The sequence below is a fragment of the Episyrphus balteatus genome, chromosome 1 (assembly GCF_945859705.1).
Source record: "Episyrphus balteatus chromosome 1, idEpiBalt1.1, whole genome shotgun sequence".
Lineage (NCBI taxonomy): Eukaryota > Metazoa > Arthropoda > Insecta > Diptera > Syrphidae > Episyrphus > Episyrphus balteatus.
This window is the reverse complement of record NC_079134.1, coordinates 148,012,847-148,029,541: the sequence shown is the minus strand read 5'-3', so window position 1 is coordinate 148,029,541 and position 16,695 is coordinate 148,012,847. Positions and strand designations below refer to the sequence as shown.

Here is a 16,695-nt window from a genome sequence, read left to right as displayed (position 1 = left end):
TTATTATAAGTCCATGCAAAACAAAAAAAATATTAATCTATTAAAACCAAATAACTATAATTTAACGGTATCACATTATTCATGAAAACACTGAAATTAGCATGTGTGTTGATGTTTCCTCTCTTTTTTTTTTGTTGACCAAGAAATCTGTTAAATTTGTTGTTTAGAATTTGTTAAATTGATTTTCTCAAAAATAAAATCAAATATTAGTAGAGTAACTAAAGCAAATTATGAGGGAACCCGGCCGAACAGCTCAGATTTTGACGATTTTTATTTTCAAACGTAGGTAATTAAAAATACTTTAAAGTCTATAGATTAAAAATTGCCGATGTTGCCGTATTGTTTTTTAAAATTAAAATTAAAATTTTTTTTAACAAAACCATTTTTTTTGCTTAAATTTCATAAAATAAACTATACCAAAAGATTCTCTAGGTAATTTAAGGAAAAAATATATATTCCAATCTTCCTTCAAACACAAATAAAATATTTTGAACACAACGGCAACACCTACAATATTATAAAATACATTTTTAAAAAGCCAGAAGCTCATTTTTATCTCTTACACTTAAATCCACTAAATTTAATTATTAAAAAAAATTTAAAATGACTTTTTTCCAAACATTTTCTAATAAAATATGAATTTATTTTAAAACAAATTTTAACCATAAATATTATCAGTTGAATTCCGAAGCAGAAAAGGTAGTATATATCAGGCTTTTGAAAAAAAAATTAAAAATTTCAATGGATTTTTTTGATAAAAACTAAATTTTTGCATTGAAATAATTCATTTTCTCAAAGACTTTGGTAAATAAGAACTTTTAATTTTTGCTATTTAACTTTCAACAGTTAGGGTTATTAAATAAATAAAAAATAGATTTATATTTAGATGTTGAACTTAAAAAAAAAAAATAAGTACAATTTTTTTTCAAACCTTCTACTAAAAAAAGTTCTTCGAAATGAAATACTTTTTATTTTTTTTCATAAACCGGAATACATATTGACATTTCCTTTTATAATTTCAAATTATAATATATGTGTTCAAAAAATTTTGAAAATAAATGCATTTTATATTACGAAAAGGTTTTAAAAACGACATGTTCAAATTTTTTCATTATTTTTTTTTTTTTTTTTTCAAAATCTGAGTTTAATAACCATTCTTTCAAAAGCCCTTTATTCAATTAACTTAATTTTAATTTTACATATATGACTAAGCTTCTAGCTTTTTAAAAATGTATATTTAAATATTGTAGGTGTTGCCGTTGTGTTCAAATATTTTTTTTTCTGTGTTTGAAGTCAATTAATAAGAAAATTGCATCTATCGCTTGAACGATGGAAGATTGTCCCTCACTCCCATATATTTTTTTTCCTTGAATTTCCTAGACAATCTTTTGGCATCAATTTATTTATGAAATTTAAGAAAAATTTTTGTAAAAAAAAAATTTTTGTTCACAAAAATCTTCAATTAAATTTAAAAAATCAAAACGGCAACACCGACAATTTTTAATCGATAGACTTTAAAGTATTTTTAATTACCGACGTTTGAAAAAAGATCATCAAAATCTAAGCTGTTCAGCTTAGGGCCACACTAAATTTGAGAAAATTTGTAAGTCTTCATCAGAAAAAAAAAATAGAAAAATGCCAAATTTTGATTCGAACATACGGGTTTATCGGAAGTTTCTTTAATTCAAATTGAATCTGAGTTTAACCAATTTTAACCAATCTAAATTCTATTCAAAAAAGATAACATGAACAACATGTATACATTGAACAGAGGTACTGTCTCTTGTAAGAAAGATATATGAACATTGAACATACATCACACATTTCATGTGTCTAATTATCACAAAATTTTAAATGATTTATGTTCATATCTAGTGAATATCTATTTATTTTTTTTTATTTAGCTTTTTCTCTTTATTTGAACTAATAAATTATATAACTTAAAAAATAATTAATCACTTTTTAAAAAATATGTGTATGAAATTGGGTGGAAAACATTAAAAGATTTTTTTGAAATATTATGTCTAACTACAAAGGAGACAGTAATTTATTAAAAGTTCCTTTTAGTTTATCAATTTCCTGTCTTGATCTAGAAATCTAAAATATAAATTTAAAAAACAAACAACATCACAACATGCATCTGCTAAGATTTCTGTTGCCATCCTTTGAACAAACTATAAATTACTTTTTCTAAATATAAAATCTTTAAAATGTTTCATTCATAAAAGTGGTGATTTCCAAATAAAAATGTATGCCAAAAAAAATACAAACAAAATTGTAAGTAGGTAGTTCCGCTTTGTATTTAATTTTAGACAAAAAATGAAAATTACATAAAACAAATGTCTGTCACGTTTTATAATTTTTACTTAAATTTTAGGTAAATGAATTTCATTTAAAATTTATTTTTCTCTTTCACTTAAAATAAAGTAAAACCAAAAAAAAAAAACAAATTACCACTTCTAATATTTGTTTTTGTTTATGTGTTTCCAAAAAAAAAAAAAGAAATGATTGTTTTGCAAATATTTGGTTTCACACATGTGCATTTAACTTGAAAATATATTTTTTTGTTGATGTTTTTTGTGATTTGTTTATTTTAATGGAGGACAAGAATTTTGTGTTCTTGCGTGTGAAACTATTAAATTTGATTTTGTTTATATAACAGTTGATTGTTTTTGAAATTCTTTCAATTATTTAACATTTGCAATACAAAAATATTAAAATCGAAAAAACAAAAATAAATTCGCAGAAAGAAAACACAAAGAAGATACAAGAACTTCCTAAGCATACTCTATGTAACTTTTAATACTTTTTACTTAAAACTCATTTGATTGCATTGAAGTTTGGCATTAAGTTTTCGTTTTTTATGAAGATCAGGAATCAAAAGAGTCCATTTAAAATTTGATCATGTTAGCTTAAAATGTTTTTTTTTTTTTTTTAATAAAAAAGTGTTTTCGAAAAATTCAAAATGGGGGATATTGTTATAGTTTTTATTTTTTTTTTTTTAAACGAATCAATATGAATTTATTTAAAAACAAAAAATCTCTCTTGTTTTTTATTTGCCAATTATTTTCATTCAAAAATATTTTTAATTGAAAACAAATCAAAAAAAATTTGCCAAACGTGATCTCAAACAACCTTTCCCTTCAATCGAGGAAAAAAATGTTACATAGAATTTATTTGAAAAATCCAAGGTTTCCGACAATAAATAAATTTTAAAGCCTCTTTAAGCTCAATTAAATGCATTTTGGTACAAAAATTAAAACTTTTTACTTGCGATATAGGTACTATATATCAAGTTATGCATTCGTACAAAAAAAAAAAGTTGAGATAACATTTTTCCATGACATTACGATGGTAGACAATGCCAAAAAAGTGGGTCCCGGAAGTCCGTCTGTCTGTCTGTCTGTCTGTCTGTCAGTCTGTCTGTCTGTCTGTCAGTCTGTCTGTCTGTCTGTATAAGGAGCTACAGCCTAAACGGATGGACCGATTAATGTCAAACTTGGTATGTAGCGTTATTCTGCGACTCTCCAGAGGGGTTTTTGGAATTAATTTTTTTGGACCAAAAATAACGGTACTTGTCATATACCGATTTAAGTAAAATTGAAATATCTCGAAAACGGCTCTAACGATTTTGTTTAAAAAATTTAAATGTTAGTTTTAAGCTAAGGTCTATCTTTCAATGAAAAAATTTTTTTTTGAAAATCATTATTAACGGTACCTGCCATAGAACCGTTTTTTTCAAATCCGATTATCTCCGAAACTGCTTATTCGATTTCAACGAAACTTTTTGTGGAGAAGCATTTATATAATTTAAATATAAGCCAAAAATAAAATTTTGAAAAAAATAATTTTTGGATTTTTAAAAAAGTTTTGAAAATTTTTTTTTGAAAAATCAAATTTTCGAAAACGGGACATTGAACTTTTTTGAAATTTTGTTTTTAGATGTTGATTAGTGATTTCTACCAAATGGCATACCAATTTTATTTTAAAACTTTTTTTCCAAAAAAATATTTATAAAAAATTAGTCTTTTAAAAAACGGCTCTAACGATTTTGAAAATTTTTTTTCTAAAAATGCATGTTAATATATCAATCAAAACTGCATACTTGTTTTGGAGGGCAATTTAATTTCAGATTTTATTTTATTTTTTAAAAAAACGAATTTTGTTTTTTTTTTCCAAATTTCTATATAAAAAGTCTTAAAAATTTAAGCAACTTTAACTCTAAGAGCAAGTTCGTGCGACCCAGTCGTGCATTTTATTTTTCTTAGAACAATGTTTGGAAGCAGATATCTTTGGACCAAAGTCCACCAAATACATCGAGTGAGACATCAAAAGAAAGGACTCTTTGAGCCCTATTAAATGCATTTGTATTTATGTACAAAAATAACAAATCTATTCTTTTTAGAAAAGCTGATATTTTTTTGTTTTAGAAGACGATATCTTTGAAACAAAGTATTCGAAATAAATCGAGTGAGACATTAAAAGAAAGGACTCTTAAGGCTGTATTAAATGCATTTTGGTACAAAAATAACAAATTTATTTTTTATAGATTTGAAGTGAAAATCCAAAATGAACCCCTTATAGCCGAAAAAAATGCATTTTTGAAATTCCCTCCAATTCCATTAAGTGAGAAATCAAAAAAACAAAACTCTTTAAGCTCGATTAAATTCATTTTGGTACAAAAATTACAATTTTTTTCTTAGAATAATGTTTGGAAGCGGATATCTTTGGACCAAAGTCCTCTAAATACATTGAGTGAGACATCAAAAGAAAAGACTCTTTAAGCTCTATTAAACGCATTTTCGTACAAAAATTACAATTTTACTCTTTAAGATTTACGACAAAAATCCAACGATAACCTTTTTTGTTGACAAAAAAAAGCATTTAAAAAAAAAACATCCTTCAAGTCCAATTGCTTTATACAACTTCAATACCTACTCATTTAACAATCTTCTCTAGTAATAAAGGTTCTTCTTTACTATACTCGTGATGTTTTCCAAAATTGCAATTCTTAAGATTAAGCACGTTTTTAGTAGTAACTTGTTGTTAAAATAATTGATATTAGCTTCTTCAAGATGTCTTAAGTCCCCTTTACAAACTAACAACAGACAAATGAATTACAAAACAACTTGCATAAAGTAAATAACCTTTATGTATAATTCCGACCATGTTACTGACCTTTCCCATTAAAAATGATGTACCTAATATTCAAGAAATCCATTCCTCAAAATAATTTTACAACACTCAAAATCTCAATATGCCACCCATACCACACAGCTTCCATCACATTACCACCGCAACAGAAAGCGAGCGCCAACAAACATTGTAAAGGTCTGTGCAATATGTTTAATCCAAAAGGGATATAACAAGAATATGGAACTCTTGAGTCTTTATTGGTAATCAACTTCATTTGAGCAGACATAAGTTGCTGAAAGTATCTCTGAACACAGCCAGATAATGTACTTCAGATGCAAGCAGAACACATTTCACTTAAAAACCTACCCCATCGCATCATCATCAACAACTCCATCATGATGATGGTGGATGGAGTACCTACCTGTTGCATTGAAAAGTGTCTTCTTGAGAGTGATGTGCTTGCTGGTACTGATGAATTCTGGAATTCTGGATTCTGGGCCACTTCTCGATGTGATGGCTCTGGGCTGTGGCTCCATTTCAATAAAATGATTGTTTGTTATCTCTTGATGCTCTTCTTATAATACAAAAATACAACAACAACAAAGTAAGATCCACAACAACAAGAATATTAACCATCAGACATGAAGAAGGGTCGAGTCTGATGTAAAATGCTTTCGCCCCATTTGTACGTGACTCAAGATTCACCAGAAGAAGATTTTTCGTTATTCGCCCATTTTTGTTTCCTTCCCTCTCTGCAAGCAAGCAAGCAAGTATCTAAAATCCGTTTGCTTCACTTAACGACGGACGAATTCGACGTTCGTCGTCAGTCGCGCCGCATTCACGTTCTTCAATTTTTATAATTACCACTCTGATAGCATTTCATTTATTATTTTTTAATTTTTGTTTTTGTTTTTGTATTCCGTAAAATTAGTTCATCTGCTTTAAAAATTTATTGCAAGCTGCATGATGAAAAATACATTCCATAAATGTTTTGACTAAATTTAGACGAGACGACTGAGACCAGAGGCATGCGTTTTTATTTTTGAATTGTTTTTCAAATAAATTCTAACATTTTTTTTCGCCCGATTGAAGGGGAAGGCCGTTTGAGATTACGTTTATCAAATTTTTAATTATTTTTGTTTGTTTTTAGTTAAAAAATATTTTTGAATTTCATTCATTGGCAAGTTAAATACGAGATATTTTTAGTCCAAAGATATCGGTTTTCCAAATAATTTTTTTTTTTTGGCTTCTCTAAGAAAAAATAGATTTGTAAATTGTGAACCAAATTGCATTCAATAGATCTTAAAGAGTCCTTTCTTTTGATACCCCACTCGATGGATTTAGAGAGCCTTGTTTCAAAGATATTTGCTTCCAAACATTGTTCTAAAAAGGAAAGGAATGTACGAAAGTGCATTTAATATAGCTGAGATAATTCTTTCTTTTGATGTCTCACTCGATGCATTTGGGTGAAATTTTTAAAATTAATTTTGTCAGCAAAAGGGGTTAACCTTGAATTTGTGCCGAAATTTATAAAACAAAAACAAACAAAATTCTAAAAAAAAAGAGGTTGTCTGTGGTTTGGTTGGTTTACGGACGATGATTTTACGTGATACCGTCGTAAGAAAACAGGTTGTGTGCTTTTAAAATGAGCCATTTGAAGGGTTTATTTATTTCAAACAATCATAATTTACAAGAAAAAGCTAAAAAAAATACCTTTTTTCTTTTCTCATTATATTAATTTTTTTTTTATTTTAAAAGCTCACAAAAAAAATTATACCATTAAAAAGCCAAATATTTCTTCTTAATAATAAAACCATTTTTAAATTTTTACAATGAGCAAAAAGTATTAAAATAATTTATTTAAAACAATCATTTTCATAAAAAAAAAGAAAAGAAAACATGTAAATTTATCTTCTCACGCTATTAAATCCATTTTTTTTAACAATCTATAAAAATTTGTACACCATGTTTCACCTTTCAAAAGACGTAACAATCTCATTTCAAAGATGCCTACAAGAAAAGTTAGAATTTTTTAAAGTCAACCATTCCGAATTTCCAGACTGAGATTAAGGAACTTCCTACACTGGTGACTGTTCATGGGGCAACAGATCTCCACTGGTGTTTTGAGGTTTTTCGCAAGTTTCTTGATTTAACATTGTGTAGCTTGTAGTTAGTCTACCGTTATGTGTGATATACCAAATGAACAGGATGCTCATAAATGCTCAGGATGTTTAATAAAATTTCTATCTGCTCTTGGTCAAAAGTTATAACCTGTTGAATTCTAAAATTTTATTTTACCGTTATCTCAAAATTGTGTTTACAAAAATGATTGAAATTTCGGACACATATAGTCGTAGTCAGGGTCTATCATTACTCCATATATAATATTCCTCTATCTATTAAAGAAAAAAAGGTAAAAATAAAAAACCATGAAAATCGGTTAAAAACGGCCAAAAAACCTGTTTTTTAAAAACTTATTTTTCTCCGTATTCAGTCAAAACTCTTTTAACGATTAAAATTTTTTGCACATGTATGCGCATTTATCAACCCTACATGTCCCATATAAGATTTTTTGAACGCTCCAAAAAAAAGCTAATAATCAAAAACTAAAAAAAAGTAGGTATTTTTCAAAACTTCATATTTCGAAACCCAGAGTGTTGGAAAAAAATCCGTATCAGACGCCAAATTTTTTTTTTCTTCATCTTTCACCTGGTACCTTTAGAATTGTCAAAAAAAAAAAATTTCCCCTACCCATAATCAACATATTGTCATACCCACAACACCTGATCAACGTTCAAACAAAACGTTATAGCGGAGTTCCAGAATTTTTTAGAATTTTTCCTTAAATCAGTCTCCTCTATCTATAACAAAAAGAATGAACTCTCTACGACCACGCGTTTAGATTTCAGCCCAAATTTCATCTTTCCGTTTTAACCCTGTTTACCCTAATAAATGACGGAATTTTTAAAAATCCTTCATTTGGATTAGGCTTTAGATTATTACCTTTCAAATAAGCTTTAGGATATTTTTGTATCTCTAATAGTTTATTTTTAATTTTTAATTTAAATTTTTTGCCGCACTGCGAAAGTGCGAGAGTGTAACGTTAGAAAATGGCGTCACTTTTTTGTGGTGGCTGCCATGGTTCATCGATTTATAAGACGTTATCACGTCAAAAACCAAACCTGTAATTTTTTTTTACCAGCATTTAAAAGAGCTTACAGAGATCTTTCTTTTGATACCTTACTCGATGTATTTGGAAGACTTCGGTTCAAAGATATCTGCTTGTAAACATTGTTCAAAAAAGCAATTTTTGTTCCAAAATGCATTTAATAGAGCTTGAAGAGTCCTTGCTTTTGATTTCTCACTCGATGGATTTTGAGGAAATGTTTAAAATGCATTTTTTTTTCGACAAAAAGGGTTAACTTTGGATTTTCGTTGAAAATCGAAATAAAAATAGATTTGCATTTCTTGTACTAAAATGCATTTAGTAGAGCTTAAAAAGTCCTTTCTTTTGATACCCCACTCAATGGATTTGAAGAACATTGATCCAAAGATATTTCGTTCCAAACATAGTTCACATATAACTTTTTCTACCAAACTGATTAATTCATCTGTCAAAAAACTGTTCAATTCCTTCTTTCTCTTTCCTCCAGTTTGCAGTTGTTATATTACTGTCATAACAAATCACACTCTCATACATAAAAGTAGAACAGCAATCATTACCATAAATTATAAAATTAAAAAACGCATTGCGAATCCAAAATAGAAAATCCCACTTCTGAATAAAAAAACAAAAAAAAAAAAAATATTTATTCATTAATACATCGACGAGAATTTATTGTCAATTAAAATTCCCCAAAATTCCAGATCGCTTATCGAGCTTCACGTGTGCATCGTCTTCGTCGTCTGTGAGGCGAAAAAGCGGTTGCTGGCAGCCATTTGTATATACGCAAAAAATGACGATGAATCCCTCAACCCGGATGGAAGGCAAATTATGCGTTCGCCATTTGGCGCCTTCATTTCACTTTGCTATTTCACCCCGCTTCAGCCCGCTCTTGCACACGCTCTGCCTACCTCCAGGTTTTTAGATGCACTCTCCATAAACAAGTGCGGGTGCTTCATATTTTTGTTTTGATTTACTTCTTTTGATGACAGCTCTGGCGACGATTTGTGTTGCTTCTGGTAGCGGCGGCAGTGATCGGTGCAGTCTGGCTAACTGACGCCATTTTTTTTTTTTTTTTCTATTAATTTCGTGGTATTAAAAAGGAAATTTCTCCAGGTCGTTTAAGCGGTACTTATTTTAAGAAATCTCTACAAAAAATTTGATTGGCATTTTCACCTGGCGATAAAAATAAAAATTCCTTTACTCTTTTTCATTTCAGAATCTAGACGTTACAACTTTATGTCCATGATATAATATGCACCAACATATTTCACCGAAGAATTTCTCTAATCATAGACATGGACCTGCTACAGCTGATGTCCACCGATGATGTTAATAGTGACTGTGAATCGGAACAGCACGAACAACAACCGTTTGACACTACTACGTTACTTCTCGGTGACGATAGTAATGGTGACGATGGAATTAATACATCAAATCGGGTTGACATTCATGACAATCGAAACCGGAAGAACATGGTTCCGTTTCTTAAGTCAAATTACAAGTACAAAAGAAGAGTGCCGCGTGAGGTGTGTTGCGCTACGCGGACGACAGAACGCGCAATCGCACAAGTAATAACTCCGATGACAGCGCCACCACGTCATGAGACGGAGTATATCTCAGAGCAAGTGGAAGTGGAACGTTTTGGGCATCTAATGCCGCCGCCAAGTGATAGTTATTTTAAAGTTGTCGCAGTCGGGCTTATTGTGATGAGCGCCGTCGTTATTGTTTTTCGTGATATTTTGTTGAGTCTGTGTAGACGTGTTGTACGTGAGTGGCGGCGGGTACGGGTGTGGTGTAAAAATAGCAATAAATTGTTTTGTCGGCTAAGTGAGATGTTGTTTGTTGAGGTGAAAAGATTCACATCAACGGACTTGGTTGGTTGGAGCAGGAGAGGAGGTAACAGTGATGGCAGCAGATGGCGATATGGTGGTGGTATGACAGAGGTAGTGAGCTGGAGCAAGTCATTTGGCTTGGAATATGTCAGTGCGAGTTTGAAGTTAATTTACTTGACACTTTTTATTGCACTCTGGATGACAGCTTACGAAGTAGAAGGTAAGTAAGAGTGAGTGTGTTTTTGTTGATGTGATGAGTAATTTATTGATTTAATTGGCTTAATGCACTTTAAGTGATGAGAGGCGGTTGTGAAATTTGTTTTAAACAATTGTATGGGAGTTGAAATTAAAATTTTGTATTCCGGATTTTATGTGAATGTGTTTATTTATTTTCACATGAAATTTACATTTGTTTTTGGGATTTATTAAAGTTATTTTACTGTTGTTAAATTTTTTTTTCAAAACTTTTCAACTCTTTATGAAAAATTGATTGCAATAATCACAAATTTAATCATAACAAATCTTCTACAAATACAAATTTTTTGTTTGAAAAAATACAGCATTAAGAGCAGTAATATTATCGCCTCCTATTGTATCAATGTTTCATCTCATGTATTTTATTTTGATAAGTAACTTGTACAAAAGTAAAATCATCAAACAAATTATACCATTTGCATTAAGCTATTTTGTATTTCATAACATTTTACTTATCTTAGCTGAAAAAAAGTTACGTATACGTCACAGTGACCCAATGTCAAACTTTCTCCGTAAGAGAGATCTTTTGATTTATAAATATAAACGATGTTAGCAAATTCAATTACTATTACTGAGCCATTCACATGCGGTATGGTCGACAATAGGAAGTTCAAAATTTCTAGTTTTCTTTTACGCAAATATATGACCATCATTAGAAATTAAGAAATAAACTGATCTGTAATATTTTTTATCGTAATGAAAAATTATTTTTGAATATATATTAACCATATTTTCGTGAGAGTTATGTAAAGTGAAGCAATTATGTTTCACGAAAACGCATCAAAGTTCAAAGTCAATCTGATCTTAAAGTTCTTTTTGTATCGATGTTGTTAGTTTTAAACTGTTCCAAAAAAATTATCCTAGTGCATGTTTTTTAAATTAAAGGAAAATGCCCAAAGACCCAAGATAATTAATATACATAATATACATTTTTCAAAAAACCATTGTCGGGATTGTAATGTGTTTTTCAAATTCGTCATTTTTCTTAGAGCCCCCGCACACTACAAACTTTATATCGGCCGGCAGTTTAGTCGGTCTCTTAATCAGAATGACAATGTATGAGAGTGCGCACACTACAAAGATTAAGTATCGGCCGATCAAAAAGTTTGTTTGATCGAAAAAAAAGTTTGTTTTGCTACACAATTGCCTTCAAACTAAAATATTTCATACCCAGCCGACTATTTAGTCGCCTGCCTGTGCGCACACTAGGAGCGTAACCCGACTAAACTATCTGCCGATAGAAAGTCTGTAGTGTGCGGGGGCTCTTAGTTTTACTTCCATAAAGTCCAGTTTGGAAAAATACATACAAAAAATAAGGTTATTTTCCATGCGATACTGTTAACTTGTTTTCAGGGTATGTGATTTTGCATTCTTTCGAAAATGCAAAGTCATTTGTAGTTAAAATTCTATTCAAGGAAAATTTGACTCCTTAAAATTTCACGTCGCACAGTGTGGCCAATGGTATCAAAAGCTGGCAAAAATAGCTATTTTCAAATTGTGCCGAACTGCCAAACACAAATTTACTTTAATAAAGGGATTAATAAGCTACACAAAACCGGTTTTTATTCCACGGTTTAAGTGTAACGCGGTGAGTAACTACACTTTAAAATGTCGCCATTGACGAAATTATTCGTTATTTACCTTTTTCTAGCTCCCGTCTGTGTTTCAAGTTTTAAGTGCTATTTCGTTAAATCAAAAGATAAAAATTTGAAATAAATATGGAATTACAAGCAAAAGGGAAGCTTTCGATTCTCATTCCTCTTTTGAATTATGAGTGTCTAGTTTGTTTGAAAAAATTATTCGAATTCGGTGTCTTTAAAATCATTCGTTTTTTGTGTGCGTCATACAAACTCGTTAAGAAAAAGTTCACAAAGGTGTGAAGTGGCGCTTTGTTTTTGATGTCCTTTTATTGTTGAATGTGTCGTCTTTCGTGTCAATTAAAAAAGTGGTGCCCATGTTTGCCCCTTTTTGAGTAAACACTATGTGAAGTTATCTAAAAATAACGATTTTTTTGTATATATTTCTCAGATTCCGGAAGTACTGACAATACAGTTCAACAGAATTTTACTTTTCTGAAGGTGTTAGAAATTCTGAACTCGTATCCATTGTCAGAATTATTCTATTAGCCAAAACTGAAAGTGTGTACGGTTAGTATTGTGGCTAAAAATTGAAGGAAATAGTGTTGATCTACACAATGGAGACGCAGGCGCAGCTTGAGATATCTCATACATGAAAAAAGATCGGAAAATTTGAAACGGTTCTCTGAAGAAGATGTCCGCGTTAAACTATGCTTAAAGAAATTACAACACTTTTTTACCATAACCTCATAAACATTCAAAATAACGTGTTTTTTTGCATTTTATAACGGTAATATTTCAAAAAACGGAAGCTAATAGAATATTTCTTTCGTGGATTCGAGTTCAGCATCCCTAAATCTTTCAGAAAAGTATGTTTTGGTTCTTCGGACAAAAAAAGTTGAATTTTGTTGACCAGTGTATTTTTTCGCATGAAAATCGAATATTTATAGAAAATATTCCCTATGTTTCGCTACAAGTAGCAAAAGCAATTACCTACTTATAATTTTTTCAGTTTCCAAAAAATGATAAAAAAACGGTAAAAATTGTTTGAATAAATATAAAGGCCCATATGCATTAAACTAGGTTTGATATCGTCGGAACAAAGCCAAAACCACGAATCTGCAAAACTTTAGTTTTGAGAAAAACGGCTTCAAAGTTTTTGGAAACTCATGCATTCTTATGGAAACTCTTGCAACGGAAATTGATATTAAGGCTCTTATGCTCAGATGAAGGATTGGGAACGAGGCAGTGAATAGAGGGACCGATAACAAGTAAAGTGACGCATTAAAGTGAAAATGTCCAAAAATGCAGATTCGCGGTTTTGGCGTTGTGCCGACGATGTGGATAAAAAAGATTATACTTTACAAGTAAAAGCGTTTACTATTTTTTATGCATATCGCCCAAAGGCTTGCTTTTTTGTAGATTCCTATACATTTAACATAGGAATTTTAGTTTTTTATTTAAACTGAAATTACACCAATTTATTTTAATTTCTTAAAAATAACCATAACATAATATAAAATTTTAAAAATTTCTGCCCAAATCTAGATCACACTCTTAATAATCTTGATAAAATTTTATTCATAGTCCTATATTGTAAACTATTGATATTGGGCGAAATTGTGTTAAAAAGTTTGAATTTAAATTCACCTTATCTAAACTTAAAAAAAAAAAACACGTATACGCCCCAGTGACCCAAAATAATAATTGCACTATACTAGTTCAAAAAATCGACAGACTCATATCTATTCTAACTAAAAAAATACATTTCAGAATTTTAACCCTCTGTAGGCACACCTCTTTTTTGCGAATTTTGTTTATACTTTTTCATGTCGCTAGAACTTTTTTCGGTTTCAATATATTAAAGAGATTAATATGTATACGAAATTGATGTAGAATATTCCGAGGAATTCGAATATTGTATTCAAAATTCCAAAAAAAATTATTTTCTACCTCATAAAGACACTTTTTTGTGACCACTTTTTTTCGGCCAAATTCGCAGCCGTGTGCCGACAGATGGTTAATTTACAACCCAAATAGCTTGCCTTTTTTCATGTCTATATACATTCAGAGTATAGAATCGAAACGTTTTTTAAGAGATTTTACAATTTTAATAAAGGCTAGGGATAATACACATGCGATTTTTCAGTTTAAAAATGGATCACAAGGATTTCAATTCTTGTAAACACACATGCTTCTCGCGATTAAAAATTTGAAAACTGTCCCCTTAGTTATTGAAATAGTTATGATCTATTTTGCGATTGAATAGTCGCATAACCAAAATCGCAAGTGTGTCCCTAGCTTAAGACCGATTATACATTTTCATTTCATTCATTTTCAACATTTTTTTTCGTGCATAATAAAAATGTTGTCACAAAAAACGACCTTCGTTTTTTTTTTCAAAAACAATGTTGCTGCAACATTGTATCTTGTTGATTTATTAATTACTTTTCCTTTTTTTTCAAAAAGATTATTCAATAATATTCATTGTCTCTATTATTTTATCTGTTCATTACATAACTTTAACAATATCCCACATGTTGTGTATATCTCAAAGCTGATCGATGGGGTTAGCGGTTAGGTCACTTCACTTTCAAGATACATTCTTAAATTCGATGAGTAAACCTCATCTAAAAAAAAAATAATACGAAAAATAAATTAAAAACAAAACAAAAAAAAGAAAATACCCAAAAACCCAGACGGAATTTTAAAAATAACATTTTTATTTTTTGTTTCACAGAGATAAACAAAAAACTCCTAATGAGCACTAAACTGTCCTAACGTCTGAAAGTTAAGCGCACTTCATTAATCACGTCTAACCGTCTGTCTTGTTGCTTTGCTGTGTTGCTGCTGCACAGTGTATTTTATATGCGATGACAATTGGAATTCAATTTTTCTACCCAAAAAATTAGTCAGCCATGCCCAGACGATTGGGTCTTAAACATGTTGTTAGCCTGTTATTTCAATTGAATTACGCCCCGCATTGATCTATACCAAGCTAAATAAAATGTATGATGATTGTGTGTTGGATCAAAACAAATTAAAAATACAACAAAAAACAAAATGAACATAAAACGTTAAACAAGCGAGACGAATTCTCATTAAATGTCGATAAATTTATTAAATTACTGTGAAGATCGACTTTGTGGGGGCGGAAATGGTGCGATTCTAATCGAAAATGAGTGAAAAAAAAAAAAAAATAAAATACAACACCTCCACCCCCGCTAAACTGACTGACTGCAAGCACTTAATACTTGAATACGAGGGAATTTATGATCGGTTTTCATATAAGGTGAATTTCACTAATATTAAAGATTTTGTTATTGCAAAAAAAAAAGAAATTGGTCTTCAGTTGATAGAAATTGAATTTAACGACCCGAGTAAAAACAGAAATTGAATTAAAAAAAAATTCTTGGTGACTCACCCTTTCATTAAGATAAATAATTTTGAATTGAAAAATAAATAAAATGCACGACTGAGTCGCATGAACTTGCTCTTAAGGTTCAAGTTGCTAAAATTAAAAAAAAAAAAACACTTAAAATTCGTTTTTCAAAGGAAAAAAACAACATCTTAGATCAAATTGAGCCCCTAAACAAGTTTGTGATTTCATTCCTTTTACTAAGAAGCATTTCAAAAACAAAATTTTTCAAAATCGTTAGAGCCGTTTTTTTTTTTAACCAATTTTTTTTAAATCATTTTTTGAAAAAATAAATTTTAATAAAATTGGGATGTCATTTTGAAGAAATAACCAATCAACATTTAAAACCAAAATTTCAAAAAAAAAATTCAATATCCGGTTTTCGAAAATTTGATTTCCAAAAAACAATTTTCAAATTTTTTTAAAAATCCAAAAATTAATTTTTTCAAAATTTTATTTTTAGTTTAGATTGAAATTATATAAATGCTTTTTTACAAAAACAAAATTTGTTGAAATCGAATTAGTAGTTTTGGAGATAGTCGGTGTTGAAGAAAAACGTACCGTTAATAATGATTTTCAAAACAAAATTTCATTCGAAGACAAACCTTGTCTTAAAACTTACATTTGAATTCTGTAAACAAAATCGTTAAAGCAGAAACACAATCACGCTTTGCCGTCGATTTTGACAACTGCCAAAAGTTCAACCATACGAAATCTGTGTAACCTCACACAATGACGCTTTTTCTACGTACGCTTTTTTTGACAAACGTAAGGAAACGTAAGGAAGCGAGCAAAAGTTCAACCAGACTGAACTTTTGCTCGCTTTCTAACATTTATCAGACATATGTAGTTACAGTCACGAACATAATTATTGGGCCAAATGTGAATAAAAAAAATAAATTATTAGAAAACTAGGTGTGTTTTTTTTTGTTTCTCTATAAAGATTTTGCACAAAAAAACGACATCGAGATATTTTAAATAAAAACAATTTACGTTTAAAAACAACAATAATTTAATGATGTTGTAGACTGAGTTTTATTGTTTGTTCTGTTTAAAAAAACAATTTATTTTGATTGGTTTTGTTTTTACAACTATAGGATTAAAGAATAAATAAATTTTCTATGTATTTTTTAAACACATTAATATCCTTCTTCATTTTTCCACATTTAATAAGATAAACTCTTGGCCCAATAACTAACTAACTAACCAACTTTACTAAAATCGGTATATGACAAGTACCGTTATTTTTGGTCCAAAAAAATTGTTGCGCAAAAATTAATTTTGTAGAAAATGACTAAGAGGAGCTACAAA

The 16,695-nt window shown here is 29.7% G+C and overlaps 1 protein-coding gene across 1 annotated transcript in view; it reads left to right on the top strand.

The window, feature by feature from the left end:
• Positions 1–16,695, top strand: part of LOC129906797 (uncharacterized) — a 135,211-nt gene that overhangs the window by 24,664 nt on the left and 93,852 nt on the right. Inside the window, 1 exon segment of the mRNA XM_055982722.1 lies at positions 9,519–10,354. Within this exon segment, the coding sequence (XP_055838697.1) occupies positions 9,598–10,354 (757 nt within the window). The 5' untranslated portion in view covers positions 9,519–9,597.